Here is a 21,360-nt window from a genome sequence, read left to right on the forward strand (position 1 = left end):
AAAAATATGTCTGCCCTATTAAACAGCTGCTTTTAGAATGGAGTTTGGTTCAACAATACCAAAACAGCGACTCAGTCTCATAACGATATAAAAGCTATTTAATGATGATACTGAGTGAATGACATATGTGCCAGTTGTGGCTGTAGATGGAAGTGAATCAGTAAATAGTCTTTAAATCCTCTTTAATCAGGTTTTGCAGAAACAAAACAGCAAAATAAAGTGTTTTAACAGTATAAAAAGTGACAGCTATCTGAAATGCATTACCCGAAGATTCAGTAAGCTAGTTGTATATGTCAGGTTTGTCCACTTTGATGAAGGCTGACTGAAAGGGCAGCTATTTCTTTTTCGTTTTTTTTTTTTGTTTTGTTTTGTTTTTTTCCTATTTAACGGCATCTATTGTTCATTGGCAGCATAATTGCTAACTTGACTGACTGTAGGATTTGGACCCCTTATAGCTAATGGCAATATGGTTTTCTTATGTTACCTAATTCTATTTGACCACCAGTTAAATTAGAGTGGTTGTTTTCACCCAAAAATGGGCAGCAGCCCGGATGGGTTGCTCTCATCCATTGGTATACATATGTTTTGTTTTGTGTTTTTTCAACGACACCATGTACCAAATTTACCTAGTCTACTAACTTGGAGTTCGAACATATTTTGCTTTAGGGCACACTGACAGCTGCTATTTACCTACCAAGTATGACAAGCCAACAAAAGAGTTTGAATTGGTTGTTTTTTTCATGCCATTTCTGAGTAATTATTGAGCTCATTTGCTTGTCAAGAGTTTATAAGAGCTACACGCAGCAATAAAATATAATTAAGACAAAAAGTATTCAAAGTTAGCCATAGTTTCCTTTGAGAAGATGCTGAGTATAGCTGATATATTTTTGGCCCAAGTCTACCACATCCAAGCCATTTCCTTTCATTGCACCAGCCACATCATTTTCCTTCAGGCAAGTCATTAGACAAATATATATATATAATCATCTCTTCTGATCTAGCTGGTATCCCCGACACAAATGAGGGTTTCAAGTCCAACACCTCTATGCACCAATGGGCTATAAAAAAAAGACTTTATCAGTAATTCTAACAGTTGAGTGTGTGAAAGCCACCAGTCAATAATCTGTCCTCTACATATTAGTGTCCACAAACCATGACACAATCCCACGTCAAGAAATGGAGAATAATGAAAACCTGACAAAATTCGGCCCTTATATCTAATTATAAGTCCTAAGAATAACACTGATGCAGAAAGACTGCGCTGTAATGTACGCATGTGCACGTTTGCCCTCCTACAAATGGTATCTGCCTGATTTTTGAATGTGCTTGCATGTCCTGCTATGCATTTGTGTGTAACGTTGGGAAAGAAAGCTAGATTACACCTTATGTTCTCACTGGCCAAAGCAAAAATCCTGCCATCTCTATTAGATGTTTGTCTCAAGGAGTCCTGAAGTTCAATAGCCACCCCTCAAAAACACCACCAGAAGTGCATTTATTTTTCATACAAAACAAAATTCTCATTACTTCTTATTCTAATGCAATATGAATACACTCCCTTTCTCAATCTGACCGATAATATTAACTGAAGGGATCACCACAGCAGCATTTGGCTGCTTGTCATCTACCTGTAAGTCAATATAAAAAAAAGTGATACACTCTGAAATCCCCTCAATCCACTGCTTTCTATTATTAGATACCCCTGCCATGATTCCTGTCACTTTCCTTTAGGTAATAATTTCCATTTTGATGAGCCACTGATAGTGACTATTTAGCATTGGCGCAGCCAAGGTATGTTAATACAGGCCGACCCCTGCGGCTTATATGTAAATGCCGTAGGCCGCACCCAGCAAGTGTGACTAAAGGATCTCCATACTGCGCCTGTGTCCTCAGGCAGCAAGAGGGTGTAATCTCAGCTTCAAGGTGACACTAAAGGCTGCACATTATTTTGGCTTCCCCCTTCATTTTGGGGCAGCAAAAAACTGCCTCACCAAAATGGCCGATAATGTCCACCTTCTGACCTCTGTTTTTTGGCACAAATCCCTCCACAACACCGCCCACTACTAGAGTTAGTGCAGTACTCTGGCGTTCTCTCTCGACTGCTTCTCACCTCGTCCACTGTAAGGCTTCTTGTCTTTCTCTCCACATTGGGGCTTGAAACAAGATTACATGTTGTTAGTAGTCCAAATGAAAGGTATATGTTTGTTTTTATTTTCTCTCAATTCCAAATGGGCCGGCTGGGCTCCTGGTCTCTGTGAATGAGGAGCCTGTCCATGCAATTGGGATTCTTTGTTTTCTTTCTTTCACTGGCACTACATTTTAAAGGTAGGGTAGAACAGGCGCCACACACGTACACACACAGCTTTTGAGAGCTTACCGGACCATCGGCATGTCACACAGTCCAGTCATTTCATGCAGGCCTGTGTCTAGCTAATGATAGTGCAGTGACTCATTTACATGTGATGCTGACAGACACACAGTTAATGTTGGTTTTAATATTTTCTCTCCCAAGATATAGTGTAATATCAACTGACCTTGAGCTCTTGATCTTCTGTTCTAACCAAATTTAGTTGTCAGACACATTGTGCATGCTGTTGACAGGTAAACTCTCCATCTGTCCATCATCAGTGTTTTCCAAATTGTAGTTTGAGTACATATTATTCATTATAGAGTGCCCCAGCTCTTTGAAGCCTTTACGAAAGGCGGTTTCTGTGTATCTGATCAGTGTAGTTTGTATATTTCAGATTTCACTGGGAAGCCATGGCCAAACGTTACCAGCATTTGGCGAGTGGCTGGTATTAGTTCCCATATTTTCCCTGACAGAGTAGGTCCTAAAAGGTGAACAGAGACATCTTCCTGTGGGGAAACCTCATTCACTCAGCCGCTACAGCTCCCGGTCCATTGGCTGACCTGAGCCCCAGGGAGAGAAGTGCACCATCAGACACACTTTGATTGGACATTTCCCCTAAAAACAGACCCTGTTCGCCCTATCATCCTTTTTGATTGGAGACAAAATTCAAAGCAGAGACAAATCACAGCTGAAAAACATCTAATAGCATTGATGCATACCTCTTTGTTGAACACAGCTGCACTTTGGTACTGTCTATGCTGTTCGGACTTAGTTCTTTTTGTGGATTTGTTCAGTTTCATTTTTGTTTTCTTTCATTTGATTTTGTGCGTGTGTGTGTCTGGAACAATGCTATATTTGGGAATGAACGGCATGCTTGGATGGGCTTGGGTGACATTTTTTGGATTGTATTGGTTCCCTGGTGTCTGCCCAAGTGGATGGGGGCGCACCTGTATATGTCACTCATGCCATAGCCACACCCATGCATGTCCGTGTGAGGAATGGGCTGCCCTTTCACCTTTGTTGTTTCGTTAGGCATTTTTGACAAATTAGAATGCAGATTTATATTTCCTGTCCCTACACAAGGCGCTTTTTTGCCTTTTTTCCAGTTCAAAATGTTTTTTGAGATTCCTAATTATCCAATAATTTCTGTCATTATGACACAAAGCATGATATCCCAACCAAAAGATCATGCGTCCCATTCTTTAATTTATTTTTTTTTACAGCAAAGTCAAGACAGAGCAGGTTAAGATGTTGTACAGAAGACTTTTTAAAGAGCCATGTTTGCTTCTAATTTAGGATTTTTTTTGGATTTTATTCTATGGAAATTTAACATTTTTTAAGGACAGAATACGCTTTGAATCTGCTCTTGTTTATTTTTTCTTGGTACATTTTATGCCAGATCAGTGGCAGAAGAGCATTTTCTCAAAGGTCAGCGATGCACTTTTTTGCCCTCAAGGTTAGGTCATGTCTTTCCTAAGTTATTGATATTGACAGTGAATTACAGGATTGAAAGGATGCATGTAGAGAAGTAAAGCGGAGGACAAATCAAAAGCCCTGTAGTGGCTGAAAAGGTCTCCATCTGTGCTTGATTCAATCTCCAACTGTAGTTGACCATTAATGTTTTATAAATCTTTTTACACCTGAAGCAGAATGCTGTGTTTTTATCATTAAATGGCTGTTAAAAGCCAATAAAGGTAGATGTTTTCACCATTTGGACATTGTACTAACTGCTTGGCCCCCACAGACCACATGTGAACATGCTGTCTGTACATTTTAGTGATTTTAGTTCGGTGCTCAGGTCAGTAAATGTCAGTTCTCAGGTAAAAGTCCCCTCAGTGTGTGTAGGTGATATTTGTGCCCTTAGTTTGTTGGAAAAACTGTCCCATGCAACGATCATATGAATCCCATTTGGATCGACACGGTGTATTTTGGAATGCTTCCTATCCTTGATACCCCTCTCAGTCTCCCCCAACCCCCTGAATCTCCCTCCCTCAGTCCCCACCCACCCCCAACACACACCTCACATCCGCCCACCCCCAAGACATCCCAAGTTACATTTGCATTGAGGTGCAATGTTAAAGGCGGGGAGGAGGGGAGGTGTAGTTGATTCTTGATTTTAAGCCCCAGTGTGTGAGACCTCCAAACCCAGTTTGAGCCATGGTCTTTTTTTTTGTTTTGTTTTATTTTGTTTTTATTTAGAATCACAGTCTCCTTATTCTATCCCCCACTTATGCCCTCCTCCTCCTTCCCTTTTCTCCGACAACCCAACCCCCCTCCCTCCCCTCCCCCCTTGCGTACTGTACAGTATGTCTGCGTGCCCATCCGTCACTGTCTGTCTGCCCGTCTCCCTCTGTCTGTCTTCTTGTCTGCTGTCTTGCTGCTTGAGTCTGTTTTGTTCTGCCTCGTGTCTTGTCTCTCGTCCCTGTCTTTTCTGTCTTGTCTATCTGTCTGTCTCTAAGTCAGCTCTTCCATCGAGTTCATCATTTTTTACTTCGACATCTACTTTGCTTCTCTCTCTTTGACCTTCTTTGCATCCCAACAAACATTTTGACATTGAATAGACGATACTTTTGTTTGCATCGGTGTTGAAAATAAAGTGACATATGGAAGCTATAGACCTACGTAAAATCCCATAGCTGTTGCCTGCATCTTTTTGGTGAAGTTTTTGTCTTAGTATTTACTTTTTAATGTACCACAACACTTCTAAAAACAGTTGAGAAAACTCATAATTTCAAGGCAGCTGCCTTCAGTGGATTTTTGAGTTTAGAACCAAACTCAGACTCAAAGTTTGATCTCTAGATAAACATAATCTTTGAGTCTTAGAAACCCCAAAAAATTGTATTTCAAAAATTGTTCACACTGAGCTGTTGACCTGATTTTTCATTATTTGGGTGCCTGGAAATTAAATGGTTGCAAATGAAAATATTGAATTAACCATTACTCATTTTCACTTCAAAGAGTTTTTGAAACAACTTTTGAAATACAAATTTTTGAAGGTTTCTAACCCCCTGTCTCAACCACAAGCAAGTTAGATACGTTTTTCATGTTTCACACAACAGAAACACTGCAGTTATCAGTGCAGCTGTCTGCAGCTTTGTGCGTCTCTCATCCCAGCTGCATCTGATGGTCGTGACCACAACCTGAAGCGTTTATATAGACATATACAGACTAAAAATGTAGATGTCTATTTTTCCAACAATATGTGGGCAAATGTGAGGCTGAATGCCAGTAAAAAGGTACTGAAATCGTATTGCATCCATATTTTATAACTGCAGAGCAGAATGTGCTCTATAGCCCCAGATCAGCTCACTCTGCTCCAGTTTACTTTATATTAAAAACTTAATATTCAAGTTTATCTCAAGAGGAAAAGAAAATTATCTCAACCAAACATTATTAGTTGGTACAACATGTTCAACACTTAAGAGTTTGAGTTGGGCTCCAAAATCTATTGCAGTAAGTTACCTTGAAATTTTGAGTTTTCTCAACTTTTTTGTCTTTGCAGTGAAGAGGGTTTTCCCTGGCTCACATTTTATCAGCTGTAAGTTTGGCTTGGACCAAAAACCATTAGAGGCAATTCTCCAACTCAGCTTATCTTAGGTGGTGAAAATACACTCTAATGTTGCTCACTTAAGATTTATATAGGCAAGGAAAACCCTGCATTATACAACACTTTTGTGCTCATTTAGTGCTGAACTTGGCCACCTCTTGCATGACACTATTTGTCAAGTGCTTGCTGGGATGCCTCTCATGAACACACAGTGTTTTGGCTAACTCATACTCTTTCACTCTCTAACTCTCACATACTGTACACACGCGCACCCATGCCTACACCAACGCGAAATACATATACATCTATGTATATACACATACACACATGCAAGTACACAGGACCTTTCGCGCCCTTTTCCTCTGCGTCTCAGACTCATTATCAACCTCCTTCCACTCAACTCCTCTCCATGAGTTTTGAGCTCCTCCCTGTCTCCCTCTCTTTGCTTATTCATCTCCCCCTCTCTTTCACTTTCCCTCTATCTCTCATTCTTGTTCTCTGGATTTCTACTCCCTGTTGATCCAGTTCTGTTTCTTGACTCCAACACTCTGTGATAGTAGATTCTATAGCTACAACTACTTATAGCTCTTTTTCTATGTATTTCTAGGCACACACCTTGTTCCTCAATACTTATTTTGTGTTAACTGGGACTGCGATGTGACAATGTGCCACCATCACATTTTGTCACATTTGCTGGAGAAAAACAAAGTTTACACTGCATTGAAGCGGGTTACCCCCCCTTCACCCTCCTCCAAACCTTCCCCTCTCTTCTTCTTCCTCTGTCACTCTTTTGCTCCTCTGTTTCCTCTCTTTCTATCCTCTCCCTCAGATGCTTTATCCTCTATCTTGTATTTCTTCTTTCCTCTCCAATCGTCTTTTGTCTGGGCATGCTAGCGACCCTTCAGTTATATTCCTCTATGCATTTTATCTCAATTTTTATATCTGATTTTGTTATCATTTACTCCTTAATTTACCTCGGTCTATTTATGCATGCTGTCTGTGAAACTGATAGCTGCATCTATCAATGGAACCGTGTCAGATCTTAATAAGGCTTTGTCCAGTGGATCTACCCTAAACCACAAAAATCTGATTAAAGTTTCTCATCTTTAAGATACCTAGGTAGAAGAGACAGGTGTCAAGTGCAAACTTGTGCTAGAATGTGTTTAGAGACCTTGTAGAGATGGTCAATAGCCCAGTAACCCTACACTTCCTGTGCTGTGGGAGGAGCCTGTAATGGCCAACTGAGTGCCTGAGAGGACAGGAAGTTCCAGGTTGCCATGTTGGCCTTATGTGATAGCATTATCACATGGCCTTTACTACACACCTTCATACTTGGTGATCAGGTTATGTCGTAGTTGTATCTACATCAGCAGCTCAGTTCCAAAGATGAGAAACTCGTAATAGATTTTTGTGTCTTTAATTGTGCTGTGATGGGTCAAATATTGGTCAATGGAACCTTGTTGCTATGAATCGTTGCTTTATTGTTAATCTACATTGTTGTTGAAGCAGTTCTGTTAGTTTAGTTCCTTCTCATTATTTGTATATTTTTTATGTTTTGAAAAGTCTACTTCTTTTATATTGTTTCAGTTCACATTTAACATGTTGAACCTTTTGTGTTAAGTATTTTTCCTTGAGAAGGGTCCATTTTCATCGGCCTCTCTTGTTACCTCTCTTTTTTTTCTCTTTTTTTTGACTCCCTTGCCCTCTTTTGTCATCCTCTCCCCTTCCTCATGCCTTCTCCCAGTCCGGCGGGTGCCTCCTCGCTTCTCCATTCCACCAACGAGTCAGGAAATTATGCCCGGTGGCAGTGTGAACATAACGTGTGTGGCAGTGGGGTCGCCCATGCCTTACGTCAAGTGGATGCTGAACTCAGAGGATTTGACACCAGAGGATGAGATGCCAGTGGGCAGGAATGTTCTCGAACTGAGCAGCGTTCGTGAGTCAGCCAACTACACCTGCGTGGCCATGAGCAGCCTCGGCATCATTGAAGCTGTGGCACAGATCACTGTCAAATGTAAGAGATAACTGTGCTTGTAAAGAAAGGTATATGTAAGGAGGATTAACTGCAGCTGAGTCAGAAATGTGCAGTAGTAAACTGTAGTTACACTGTGTATAGCTTTAGAGGAATAGCTTTGGTTAATACTTCATAATTGTATAAGGTACTTATCAGTTGTCAGTGTATTATCTACAGTAGATGGTTGTGGGCACACCTGCGGTTTTGAGAAGCAGAGAGGGGCACCAGCACAGAAGCTAAGCAATGAAAAGATGTGGACAGGGTCAGCAACAAAAGGTAATTTAGCCACTTATAAAAAAGGTCCACCTAAAAGAATCAGTATCAGTTTGAGTGTAAGCTATATTTAAAATATTTTTAACCACTTTACTTTGCTGTCAGACAGCCTTTTCTGATCAGAAGCCACTGTTATACAGTATAAGTAAAATTTTGCTCTTTCCAAACCACCCAAACTTCACAGGCATCATCTTTCATTTTACCAAGCAGATCAGAGGAGTTGCTGGTCTACCGCTGCCTCGATCAGCTAATTGTTTGTGTTATTGTGTGACTTTGGTGAATTCAAACTCTTGTTAAAACACCGAAGTCACACAATAACACAAACAAACTAATAAATTGAGGCAACAGTAGACCAACAACTCCTGTTTTCTGCCAGGTAGAATTAGTAATTTCGTATATGGAGCTCAGTTTGTTAAGCATTTTCCATCAGAAAAGGCTAAGCAAAGTAAAACAGTTAAAATATTCTAAATACAGCATACTCCTTAACCAACATTTAGTATCTTTTTTAAGTAGACATTTTTAAGTGGCTATAACACCTTTGTTGCTGACCACATCTTCAATAGTTTGTTGCTTAGCTTCCCTACTGTTGCTCTTTTCTGTGTCTCCTAACCGGGGGCATCAATCAGCATCTAGTTCAGCTAATACACTGACCATTTGTAAGTACCTCACACAACCCCACTTCAGATAATCCAAACTATCTCTGTAATGTTCTTGGGTCATTGTGAAGTTTTCCTTTTTTGCTACAAAGTTCTTCAATCAATGATTATAATAGTAAATGACTGCCTCATCCTTCTTTTCTTGTCATCATAACAGCTCTCCCCAAGCCTCCAGGTACCCCTGTGGTTACTGAAACCACTGCCACCAGTGTGACCATCACCTGGGACTCAGGCAACCCAGACCCGGTGACATACTATATCATCCAGTATCGGGCCAAGTCCCCAGACAGCAAATATGAGACGGTGGATGACATCACCACTACACGTTACAGCATTGGCGGCCTCTACCCCAACACGGAGTATGAAATCCGTGTCTCTGCGGTCAACACAATTGGCCAGGGTCCTCCCAGTGAGCCAGTAGAAACCCGGACTGGTGAGCAGGCCCCTGCCAGTCCGCCGCGAAACATCCAGGCTCAGATCATATCTCAAAACACTATGATGGTGCGCTGGGAAGAGCCGGAGGAGCCCAATGGGCAGATCAAAGGCTACCGTGTTTATTACACCATGGACGACTCCCAGCCCATGAGCCTCTGGCAGATCCATAATGTCCAGGACAGCATCATCACCACGATCCAGAGTCTGGTACCTCAAGAGACATACACAATCAAAGTCCTGGCATTCACTTCTGTTGGAGACGGACCCTTCTCAGAACCCATCCATGTCAAAGTACTACAGGGAGGTAAGGATATAAAATCTGATTTTGTCAACTTGGTTATTGATGTTGAACTTCAAAATATTATTTTTGTCCCCGGCTTTTATTAAATTACAGATCCAGCAGTTTTTGGTATAATAGACATTTGTGAAATGTTCAAGTATTGTTGAAACCAAGGTCAGTGTGTAAGATTTATGGGTATTAATTGGCAGAAATTGAACATAATATTCATAAATATGTTTTCATTAGTGTATAATCGCCTGAAAATATTAATTGTCGAGTGATTGTTACCTAAAAATAAACCCTTTATAGCTACAGAGGGCACAGATCCTCTTCCATGGAGGCCGCCATGTTGCACTGCCATGTTTCTATGGTAAATAAGAATGGACAAACCAAACACTGACTCTAGAGACGACCGTTTGCGTTTTCCTGACCACCATAGTCTCTCTTACACATTTGGGTCAGGAAGGCGTTATTCAGTTGGTTGCAGTCTGCAACCTCACCACTAGATGCCACTAAGTCATGCACACTTGTACTTTAAGTAAGTTTAAAATAAGTTACACACAAATCTGCTGAATGCTACATCTGTTCTCCAGCATTCTGCTTAAGACTTTGACAGCCAATGAAGAACATCTTCAGCTGTTTTTATGCATCAGCAGCACATTTTCAGAAACTTAGAGCAGACTGTGCCTGCTGCCAAAGAGACAAGTTTTCTCCCCTGCTGGGGAAGGTTCACCCAAGCATCTGCAGCCTCTGTAAATGATGACAAAAGTCTGTTAGATCGTGGCATCTGAGAGCTCGCTAGGATCAGCTTCAGAGCTGAGAAAAATCACTCCATCCATGCTAGAGCAAGAGGGCATGTCCCCAGAATAAGCAGAGCACATTTGGACCTTGCTTGTCACCGGGGCACAAACTTTTGTACTTCACTATAATCTGTTCCCCTCAATTTAATTCCCTCTAATCCTAGGTCATTTTATGCCAAATCTAATTATGCTAATCATGTTGGTGGGTATATAACAAATATGCTCTTTTATTAAGAAGTCACTGAACAGGAAAAATAACTCTGCTGACACATTCTTAAGACTTTTTGTCCAGTGGTAATTGGACATTACTCCTCCCTTGTGGATAATATTAATTTCCATGTCTTTACTAATTTCTAGTAACATGTCCTGCAACATTGTCCTCTGCTGTGTTCTTCAGTTCCAGGCCAGCCATCCAAATTCCAGGTCGGTGCTGTGTCCGACACTAGCATTGAACTGACCTGGGAACCCGCCTATGAGAAAGAAGGAATTATAAATTATGAGCTTCGCTACATGGACCGCAGTTTGGGCACCCAGGCAAGAATTTCAGTGTTTCATTTCGAATCTCAGTGCTTTTTGCATTGATAGGTGCACACATCATCTCTTAATGATCCGACATTCAATTTCTGTACAACCATTTTAATTCGGACTTGTCGATAACTTTGCTCTCCGTCAACAGATGAAGAAAACATTTGCACCCACATCTTCCTATGTTGTGGAAGGTCTCCGCCCAAACACAGAGTACCACTTCTCCCTGGCAGCCATCTCTAACAAAGGCATCGGAGCCTTCACCAATGACATATCACAGAAGACCTTGCAAGCCAGTATGTAGCCCCTTATTCAGTCTTCCCTCCTGTTATCTTTGTGGGTTGGCTAACAAAAGGGATTTTCCCCAAGCAGATAAATGATTTGTTGCCTTGACTTAAGTGCTTTTTCCTTTCAACTGGAGCTTGAAAACTTTGATGTCATCTGCATCATCACCTTTGAACTATGACTGTGTTTTTATCAGACATAATCAGGGTTCAAAGCTGATTCAGAAATGATTAACCTGACTTAACTGATGTGTTGTTGAATTCTTCCTAGAACGTGTTTTTTTTTTGTTTGTTTTTTTTTTAAGTTTATCTTGGTGAAGTTAACTTTAGTGTAACAATATGACTTTTCTACCTTATGTAAAGTGACATTTGCACTATGAAGGGTTTGTTTTGTGGAGTTGAGTCACCTCTTTTAGCCGAGTGTTCATTTTAGAATAACCTAATTTCTAACTTGGCTTTGGTGCCAAATGTGTATGCGTGTACCCAACACTGTCAAACAATTCAAGCCTACGTGGACTGACAATTTTGGGAGTTTCTTTATTTCTCTTTCACTTTTGTTCATATTTGCTTTTCCTTTGTCAACAGCAAGTGCACTTTCTTCCACGTGACAAGAGACACAAAAAATGTCAGCTCTCCTCTTAAGACCGCCAAGGCTCTCATATGAACTGTATTCAGATTGGGGATGGGGAAATTTGGAGCTTAGTCATCAAAGAAAAACAAAACCCTATCAGCAGTCACCAAAAGTATTCACATGCTCACCCTCTGAATTTATTCCAGTGTATCAGTTCTGCACTGATTATTTTATTTTACAGATGGCAGCAACACAATTGAATTATTTAAACCAGCCAGCTAAAAATAGCAGGAATGATATCATAGCTCGCAGTAGAACAAACCGTGGAGAAAGAAAATACACACAGCTTATCCAATCAAATATCCAATAGTCACTAATGGTTGAGATGACAGGGTATGAAATTTATGTCTTTTGGGTTTACACAGCACGCAAAGATTAACAATGATGTTGTGTACAGACATTTAAGATATTCATGGTGAAGAACCTTGAAAATGTTGCAGGGTTTAGGGGATTGGGATTGATCTGAGTCAGTCACTGTGGACTCTGTGTCTCTGAATATAGGAAACCACAGACAAAGATACATGTATATATCAGCTGTCAAGAGTGGCCACCTTTTACACCAAAGGACTTTTACCAGGACATAGGAGAGCCATGGCGGTGGGAGTAGACTCCTTTTAACACATTTTCTGTTTCTACTAGTGCAACTTGTTGGCTGTACCCCCCACATCTGGGCTGTGGGGGCTTTGGAACAACCACTTCACAGTTCTTTTTATTATTGCTGAGCAACAGAGCTACACAGACAGTGCAGAGTCACTAAGGAGAGCGCCAGTTGCATGCAACATTCACTCCTGCCCACTGGGGGTGCTGTTGAGAACCTATCACTGCACCGTTGATCTTTGATCAGTCCAGGCATGACAGCACTTTATATCCATCCAGCCCCATTTCTGTCTTGGCGTCTCTCGAGTGTCTGTGCACATCCTCACCTGTCGATGTGTGTTTGTGATCTCCTTACCTCTGTTTTTTGCATTTGTTCTTGACCGGCAAACCGCAAGCTGATTGGATTGGATACACTCCTCTCTTCCTCTTACATCACCCCTACTCCAGCTCTGTTTCTCTCTTTGCCACTTGTTCCCCTGTGCAATGGAACAAAAGCTCTCCTTGGAATGGCTTGACATCTCCTTGCTCACTTTGTGTCCTCTTCCTTTTATGTTGAGTCTTTTGAAAAAAAGTTTTGAGTTAGAATTTTATTTATTTATTAATTTCTATTACTTTCTGGGTTATAGAAAAAGAATATTGGTTTGACATCACTCCAAACAGTAGCTTGCTGCTATTTTCGTTTTTCTGTTGGGTTCCACCACAACCACAAGCGGCTACAGCACATACAGACAGCACTGACATACCTTTGCCTGACGAGCAAATACAGGGGAGAATAAGACTAACTGATGGTTTTTCTCAAGCCTCTGCTTGAGACAAGGGACTCTTCCTTTCAGCTGCCTCATTGATACAGTGCACAGAAAGTATTGTGTGTAAAGGAGAAAGTATTAGGTGACAATGGTATCTGCCTGTCCACCACAGACATTTGATACAGTCCTGGAAATGAGAGGAAGTTTATATTTTGAGCAGTGATCAACTTTCAGTTTCAATGGCCTATTATTCCAAAACCCCAATAGTGTAAAAGATACACACCCATTGCTCTTAAGCTCTATTGCTCCAAAAAATACACACTCTCCCTTCAGTTGCTGACCTTAACCCTAACCAATCTCGGTGTGATGGGGGCATGCACCTATTGATTTTATTCCAACATTGGATATTTATCTGCAGTAGTAACTGGCCTAACAACTGCAGGGAGAGTGTGTATTTTCAGAGCAATTGGCATTTGTTTTTGGGATAACAGGCTGCCACACAAATGGACTGTTGGGGTTTTGGAATAATGGCCTGTTGGAAACGTTTTCCATGACATGATTATCAAATACTACCATTTTAAGGCAGTAATCTTTACCTTTTCTATCCATTCTATTTGTGCGATTTCACCTTTGGTCTCGTTATCCAGTGTGTTTTTTTTTCATGCTTTTATCAAGAGTCCCTGCTCAAGCAAGTGTGAGATACATCCATTGGTTCCTTACTGCTGAGGTTAGAAAAGCACGCAGTCAGGCAAAGCAAAAGATTTCTCACAACACAACACAATAAAAAATAACTTGATCTTTTGGATTCTTTGAGGTAAGTGATTGTGTGGTTTAGGGATTCAGTCTGCCATAACCTTTCTCAAAGACCTGTCAGAGACACCAACAGAGAGTTGGAAGGGTAGAGTAAGCAGTCTTTATACATGACACGGTAAAATATTAAACTGACGTCTCTGCAGTTTGGCTCCTCGCACGGGTCAGGAATAGCAGCATCTCTATGCATCCAAGTCAGTGAGAGCCCTCTGACATATATAGAATGTATTAAGTGGCTTCACACCGCTGTGTAACATACTGTAGATGAGTAAAACTTTCAGCCTTTTGGGAATACACCAGTTTCCGTGCAGTAAATTGGCACAATTGTTGAATAACTACCTGTTGCAGTGTTTTCTGTAGTTTCATACAAACAAAATATCCTGTTAGCACCAGATACACACTAAGAAATGCTGCTCACATACACAATACATTCTCAGCTCTATACACTGCACTTTAAGGAGGAAGCCTTATTTACTCAATCCTTAATTTAACTAGCAGCACAGTTATATTTGAAAAATAATGACATGTTAATAAAGGATCAACTAGAATAAAAGACAAATGAAAAGAAAATGCACTGCAGTAAAAAACAAATAAATAGATTTTGCCTATGCCAGCTGGACTGTTTTATCCAAAACACATTACAGAGCCATGATACATACAATTTTAATGTTGCTTCATTGATTTCTGGCATTGTTAGTGCCTCTACTCACAGCTCTACAGAACCATTTCCACCTGGATTTGAACCCAAAGCATTGTCTGGCAGACTGAAACCGTTTTCCACAAAGTAAAAAGAAAGACAGACAACATGATTTCCCTGTTTGCTTTGTTGTCCATTTTCTGTGGTACAAAATGTTCGCAGATTGTTGAAGTTTGTGCTCAGTCCAAGCAGCATTACCAGGGGCTATTGTCATGGGGACTACTTTGTCAAGAACTCGTGAAAAGACATGGAAAAAAAAAAAGAAAAATTCTACTGGATCTCAGTCCTTATTTGCTCCATCGAGAGTGACGCCAAATAACTGCTCAAATCAAACGGCACCAAAATCATTTCATTGGCTTCTCTTGGTCAATATTACAGCAGGCTGGAATGAATACACGAGATGTTACTGGCAACAGTAGCCCCCATTCAGAAGCAAGGCCTCTTGGGGTATGCTGCCATAGTCAGACCAGGTTCAGAGACCATTTTTGTGAGACCGTTCAGACGTGGCCGGAGTGGCTCCACAACCCGAGAGCTGGGAGGGCTCCCAGCATTCCTCTAGCTGTAACCCAGTTGCAAGGCATGCTAACAAGACCTAAGATGGACCCTGGGAGTGGGTGTTAGGGGACTGCAGGGCCCCAGAGTGGCAGATAAGAATCCCATTTCATAGCGTCAGAATTAATTTCATGCTCTGCGATGAGCTATGAGCCAGGCCCCTGGATTGTCAGGCTTTGTTACACATTTAGATTATACCTAGAACCTGCCAGTAGCCAGTCAAGTGCTATCTCTCAAATTAAAGTGGCAGATCCTAAATCCTCTGTATTTAGCCAAACAAGCAGTTTAGCCCCCCCACTTACTGTAATTGCAGGAGGTTTTTAGATATATTGGAATATTTGTGTGAGCCACAGCACGGCCATTTGGCATCAGAGGGGATTAATTCCATAATGATCCACAAATACGAACATCCTGCCATTCGAGGCTTCTGATGGAAATACAATTCAAATGCAGACATGTGCTTATGCTCCGATAGCAAAAGCATTGGCAATCTGTGTCGTTTAAAGGGTTGACAACAGGCATTGAGTAATGGCCTGTGTAGCTAAACTGTTAGCATTAATGTGTGTAATTTATACCCACTGAAGATGTTGCACTCAAAGCATATTTAATGTGAAGGTAGTCATGATGATTAGGTATGCCACCAATACTTGACATTGCAGACTTTCATACCCAGAGCTCTTAGTCATATCACAACAGACTTAAAAGTCAAAGAGAAGGATGTGAATGCAGACATGACTAATTATTTGTCAAATAGCATTTAGGAAACTCTTTCAGGGAAGCTTCAAAAGAACCTCAAGTGAAGCATTAGCTGAGTTTCTTCTTTTGTGGTCATATAGTTCTACTATCCATAATCCCACCACTGGCCTTCATGGGATATGCACTTTATTAAAGCTGTGCCCCAGCCAGTCTTAAACCGTTATCAGGCATGAGGATGCCTGTGCACTGTGATAGCCTGGCCCCTGTCAGATTCGCAGCCTTTTCCACACCACAAAGATTGAGAACTGAGCAATCATTCTTGACGTGGAGAGTTTGCAAATACAATATGAGTGGAGGAAAGAAGCTGAAAGGCTCAAAATCCAGTAAGACCGTAAGTAAATAAGCCCATTGGACACAGAGAAGGGTTTGGGAACTGTGACTGAGGTCCTGTCCTATTTGTTGTGTGCTGGAACATTCAGTCTTCACTGGGAGGAGGCCTTTCTGATAGTTAAAACCCCTGTTTTTTATTTTCGTTTTTTTTAAGCTGTTCTACCCAAAGTGACATTGCAGTCAGAACATTATCATTAAACTTTTATGAATTCAGCAATACAAGCTTTTCGTCTTCCATTCTCATGTTGTTCTTGGCGTTCTCAAGATGGCAGTAAGTTTTACGAAGATGCAAAAGCTCAGGGCTATGAAATGGGATTTATTTGAACTAATTGTTAACAGGGATGGATGTTTGTACACATGGCCAAGAGCAGAAGAACAGAATATCTTGGGAGTAAGTGTTCCCCTCGTGGCTTCCCCTCTCACAGTCTTGTGGACCCTCCGGCCCAGAGATACATGAGAATTAAGCAGCCCTGGCTACAGCACAGAGCCAACTCTCTCCCTCCCAGTAACCCCATAATGGGTCCAAAACTAAACCTCAGTGGGTCAAAATTGGTAAAAGCATTTACTGATTCAAAAATGGGGGATGGATGTCGGAATTTCTGGCATGCTCTCTAAGAGGGAAAGTGTTGCGTTCACTGACTATAGAGTAAGCACGCTCTGTAGTCAGGTGCTGGTGGTAAGAAAGTCTTTAAGATTTAGTATTTGTGGGAGTCAGGTACGTATGATGCAAACAATGCTTGTGATTTCTTTTTGTTGGTTTCGTTCGTGTTTCTTTCGAAGTGAAATGTTCTTATTTTCAGTTTATACCGAGTATTCTGTTTTTTCATGTTTTCTCATGAGTTGTCATTTTGAACCTTAACTGTTGTTGTGGTTCTTTCTTTCGAGTCACCTGGGTTACAGAGAAATTCATTTCCCAGTACCCTCCTTCAGTTCATTTTTTTTTTTTTCTTCAGCAAAATTTGTTTTGGAATGAGAACACCCTGCTTGTTATTTGATTGTTTGTTATTTTTCCTAAGTTGCTGTGTGTGGAATGCTTTTTTTTCTGGTGGTTTTCATTTTGTTTTTGATTATTGTGCCATTTTTTTCTTACATAACAGACTAGAATGTAATAATGAACTGGGTTTGTCACACCAAGATGGAAGGAATACATCCTCACACAAAACCATCATCATAAGGAATAGAGGAAACCAGACTTGGATAGAAATATTTTCATACATGTCCTTTTATCCGTATAATACCAAACTCTGGATGAGAAGAGAAACGTTTTATCGCTCCTTGCACAGCACACTCTCTGGACGAGCACAAGCTGTGTAAGAGCTTGGCACAGATTAGAAGCGAGAGGCATTGAATTTGATTTAGAAAGTTCACAGATGTGTAGGTTTTAATATGTTTTGGAAGAACACTTCAGACACAAATAACAGCCACCCTGTTGGAAAGCTTTTATACTGTTACAAATTAAAAAAGACCGACTACACTACCTCCCTGCTAGCTTCTACTGAGGAAGAAATAGCTTGTTTTAGCTTATGCTAATTTGGCTGAAAGTTCTGGTACATAAATTACAAATGCTTTTCAATTGTGCCCATTCCAATGTAGAAATCTTTATCAGTTGAACTAACAATGCACATTTTTTGAATATATTTATCCCATTTTTATTCTGGCTTTATGGACATGACAGGGTGCTATTAATCCTCATGTGGACAGCCAAGTGGCTTAGTGGTTGCAATAATTGCAGAGACCCTGAAGGGGAAAATTAGGGGTTTAGTGTTCATGACTGCCATGTTTACCTGGTTTTCTAGTTTTTAGTTGTTAAGGACCAAAGCCTCAGTTCTGTGCCCAAAAATAAATTGTACAATGGATATGTTCATCCCTGTCCATCTGGCACTCTGAAATTAGTGATTGTGGATGATAAAGTATCTCAGGTTTAGAATATTCAGTGCAGACTTTAACCAGGAGGACACAGGTACAACAGTGTCCCACTTCCTGTACTGGAATACATTACAGGACAAACAAACAGCTTCTGTTGTAGGATTGAAGATAGTGTCTGCAATTTGATGACACGGGAGTGAGATTCAATGGTCAAGTATCTTTCTCCAAAATCGCTTATTGCACCTTTAGTGAAGAAATAGTTGTACCAGTATCAAATAAGTCTGTATGTCCAGAGCTTGTCCCTAGGTATCTCACAGAAAGGTATCCATCTGGATTCATTATTACACAAGCTTGTGCCATTATCCATTGGCCTCTTAAGTTGTCATTTGCTTGAAGATTTTATTTTTATTTTAAACATATTTTGCCTCCGTCTTTGTTTTGCAATTTTTTGTTTGAATTATTCTTATTGTTTTTTTTATCCTTTTATCATTTTCTTTATCTCTCCCATCTTTTTATTTTTTTGTTTTTCACCCCTACCCCCCCTTTTCCCCGTCCTCCTCCTCCTCGTCCTCGACCCCCCTTCCTTCCTGTCCTTTCCACCTCACCAGAGCCCTCAGCCCCCCCTCAAGACATTAAGTGCAGCAGCACCAGCTCCACCACCCTGCTGGTAAGTTGGCGCCCCCCACCTTTGGAGAGTCAGAACGGTGTCCTGGCGGGGTATAGGGTGCGCTACCAGGTGGTGGGCCCGTCAGAGGGTGGCAGTGACGACGGGGACCCCATGGAGGAGCCCACGATCCCTGCCACCGAAGAGCAGATGCTGCTGCAGCGATTGGAGAAATGGACCCAGTACCGCATCACCGTGTCTGCCTTCACTGCGATTGGGCCAGGCCCTGAGAGCGAGCCCCTGATCTGCCGCACCGATGAAGACGGTACATGAATCTCTGTAGAAGCTAAAAGTAACGTTGCAGAAATTAAGGTTTTATTTATTGTGGCTAGATGGTGAGTGTGCCTATGGCAGTGGATGTATGTTTGTGTATGTTTGTCAGGGAATTGTTGGGAATATGTCTGTGCAGCAAGGTTATTATAGGTACCAGAATTAAACTAAAAATTAAAACTAGGTGTGAAAAAACATTTTAGTGAACCATTTACCATTTTTTTCCCTTCCTGATACCGATCGATGAAACGTTTTAGTGTGATTAAAAAAAATTAAAATAAAAAATGAACAAATACTCTGTAAAGAAAAGTTGAGACCTATAATTTCATCTGAACCATAATAACTCTGGTGTGCAGCACATGTCTATCTTTTTCCTATTAGGAAAAAAAAAACAAAAGTGTCAGAACATTTTTCCAAATACAAACTTTTGTTTGGTAGAATGGTTTCAGAAGCCACCATCTTTGTCCATACGTACAAGAACCACATACAGCTGTGTCAACCATATAAAATGAAGACACTTCACATAGATAACTCACTTGGGAAATCAAGTGTGTTGCTATTAAAACATAACTAACCAAATGCAATTCTTAATAGCTACCACAGCCCATATCCTGCCTCTATCTGTAGGCTTTTAACAGGATCCCATTGCTCAGCAGAGAGTCATAAGCATTTATGAGTGCTGTACACTGCAAGGCCATATCTGCCTACATATTTATGGTGGCAACAGTAAGTTGGAGGTTAAACCAGCAGGTGTGTTTCCATTACGGTTGCAACTCAGATCTCCTTATTTGAAAGCCCTTGAGCACCTGCTCCACTGAAACATAATATGCTAGTAGTAGCATAAATCAAGTTGAATCAAGTTGAATTGAAGATTGAAGAAGAGCAAATATGCTCAACTGAAAGTCTCTGGGTGCAGAGATTGTTAAAATATACAAAGAAACTTTGTTTGCATGCACTGCTGGTCATTTGATTCACTTTACTCTACTGCTGCACACAGAAACTATAGATTATATTTGGAAATGATAGAAAAGCCAAGACAAAACATCTCAACCTCGAAACAAAAAAAAAAAACATGATTCAGGTTGGATAGCAGAAAATAAATGACAAAGGAGAAGAAAAGCAGCCGCAATAAAATACATAAACTGACAAGTAAAGATGTAGGCATGTCACAGCACATCTGAATCACTGATGGATGGCTGACATTGGCTTCTATCCCACACGATCCATTTCACATCCATTACCACAGCATTTTAAGCATTTTTCTGACACTGATATACAACAAGCGCAACAGTAGCAACAAGCTTAAATTCTCACCACACCTCGAAAAGACACCGGTATCAGAAATTGCAGGGTTGAAACCTACAGCACAGTGACAATTGCTATAACAAATTTTCTGGTGTCATTACGATAATAACGCATGACAGAGAAGTGCCAGGTAAAGAAATAAGAGCCGGGGCTAAAAGGTAGAGAGGATTCTGGTAATAAACAAGATTGGTGCACGATCCTGGGGAAGATTGGGGGAATGGGGTTGTGATTTAGGGGGGAAGAAGAGGACTTGAAGTGTTTGTGGACGAGCAAATGGAAGCAGTTTGAGTGGAAGAGTTCTATTAATGGCACATCCATCTCAGAAAGGGCCAGTCCGTGGCACACCGAAAGGCCTGGAAGCAAGGCCTTCCATAAAGGCCTGTCATTATGACTGAGAGCTCCCCACTGACAGCAGACAGACACAGCAGACACATATAGAAAAGGTGGAGGAGACAGGAGAAAGTGATGGTGGTATGTTGGGTGTGTTGGGGGATATGGTACTGCAAGAAAACTGACACTGCAGTGTTTGTTGCTTTTTAATATTCCTGTCTGTCATTCTTGCCAGTTGTTAATGTGTTTCATGAATATTATGTGTGCATGTGTATGTCAGGTTTAATAATCCCATGACACAGTTTTATATGCGTTTCTCATCCTGTATTGCTCTTATAAAAAGTGTGAAGGATGTAGAGCAATTTCACTGTGACAGAGAACTGTATGTCTATTGCACTTGTTGAATGAGGAACATCCAGGCATTTTTTTCACATTTTCCACTACTATCTGAAAGCAATGGATCTGGAGGACCTTCCTATCTTAAGTATTAAGGTTAATAGGATTTATTTTTCCTATTTCACATTACAGAAGCAAAGTTTAACCAACCTTAGGAATCCTGTCTTATCTCAGGTTAAGAAATCCAAAATACCCAATTTTGCCCAGCTAAACAACTCTGCTTTTTTTTAATACTGAAACATATATTGA

The 21,360-nt window shown here is 40.8% G+C and overlaps 1 protein-coding gene across 1 annotated transcript in view; it reads left to right on the forward strand.

Annotated features, from left to right (window-relative positions):
• The window catches only part of ptprsa (protein tyrosine phosphatase receptor type Sa), a 309,811-nt gene that overhangs the window by 210,005 nt on the left and 78,446 nt on the right, over nt 1-21,360 (forward strand). The window contains 5 exon segments of the mRNA XM_084723307.1: nt 7,639-7,908; nt 8,995-9,576; nt 10,750-10,886; nt 11,029-11,173; nt 18,755-19,075. Coding sequence (XP_084579433.1) covers nt 7,639-7,908; nt 8,995-9,576; nt 10,750-10,886; nt 11,029-11,173; nt 18,755-19,075 — 1,455 coding nt within the window.

This window comes from Lutjanus erythropterus, chromosome 7 (genome assembly GCF_056507025.1).
Source record: "Lutjanus erythropterus isolate fLutEry1 chromosome 7, fLutEry1.hap2, whole genome shotgun sequence".
Taxonomy (NCBI): Eukaryota; Metazoa; Chordata; class Actinopteri; order Lutjaniformes; family Lutjanidae; genus Lutjanus; species Lutjanus erythropterus.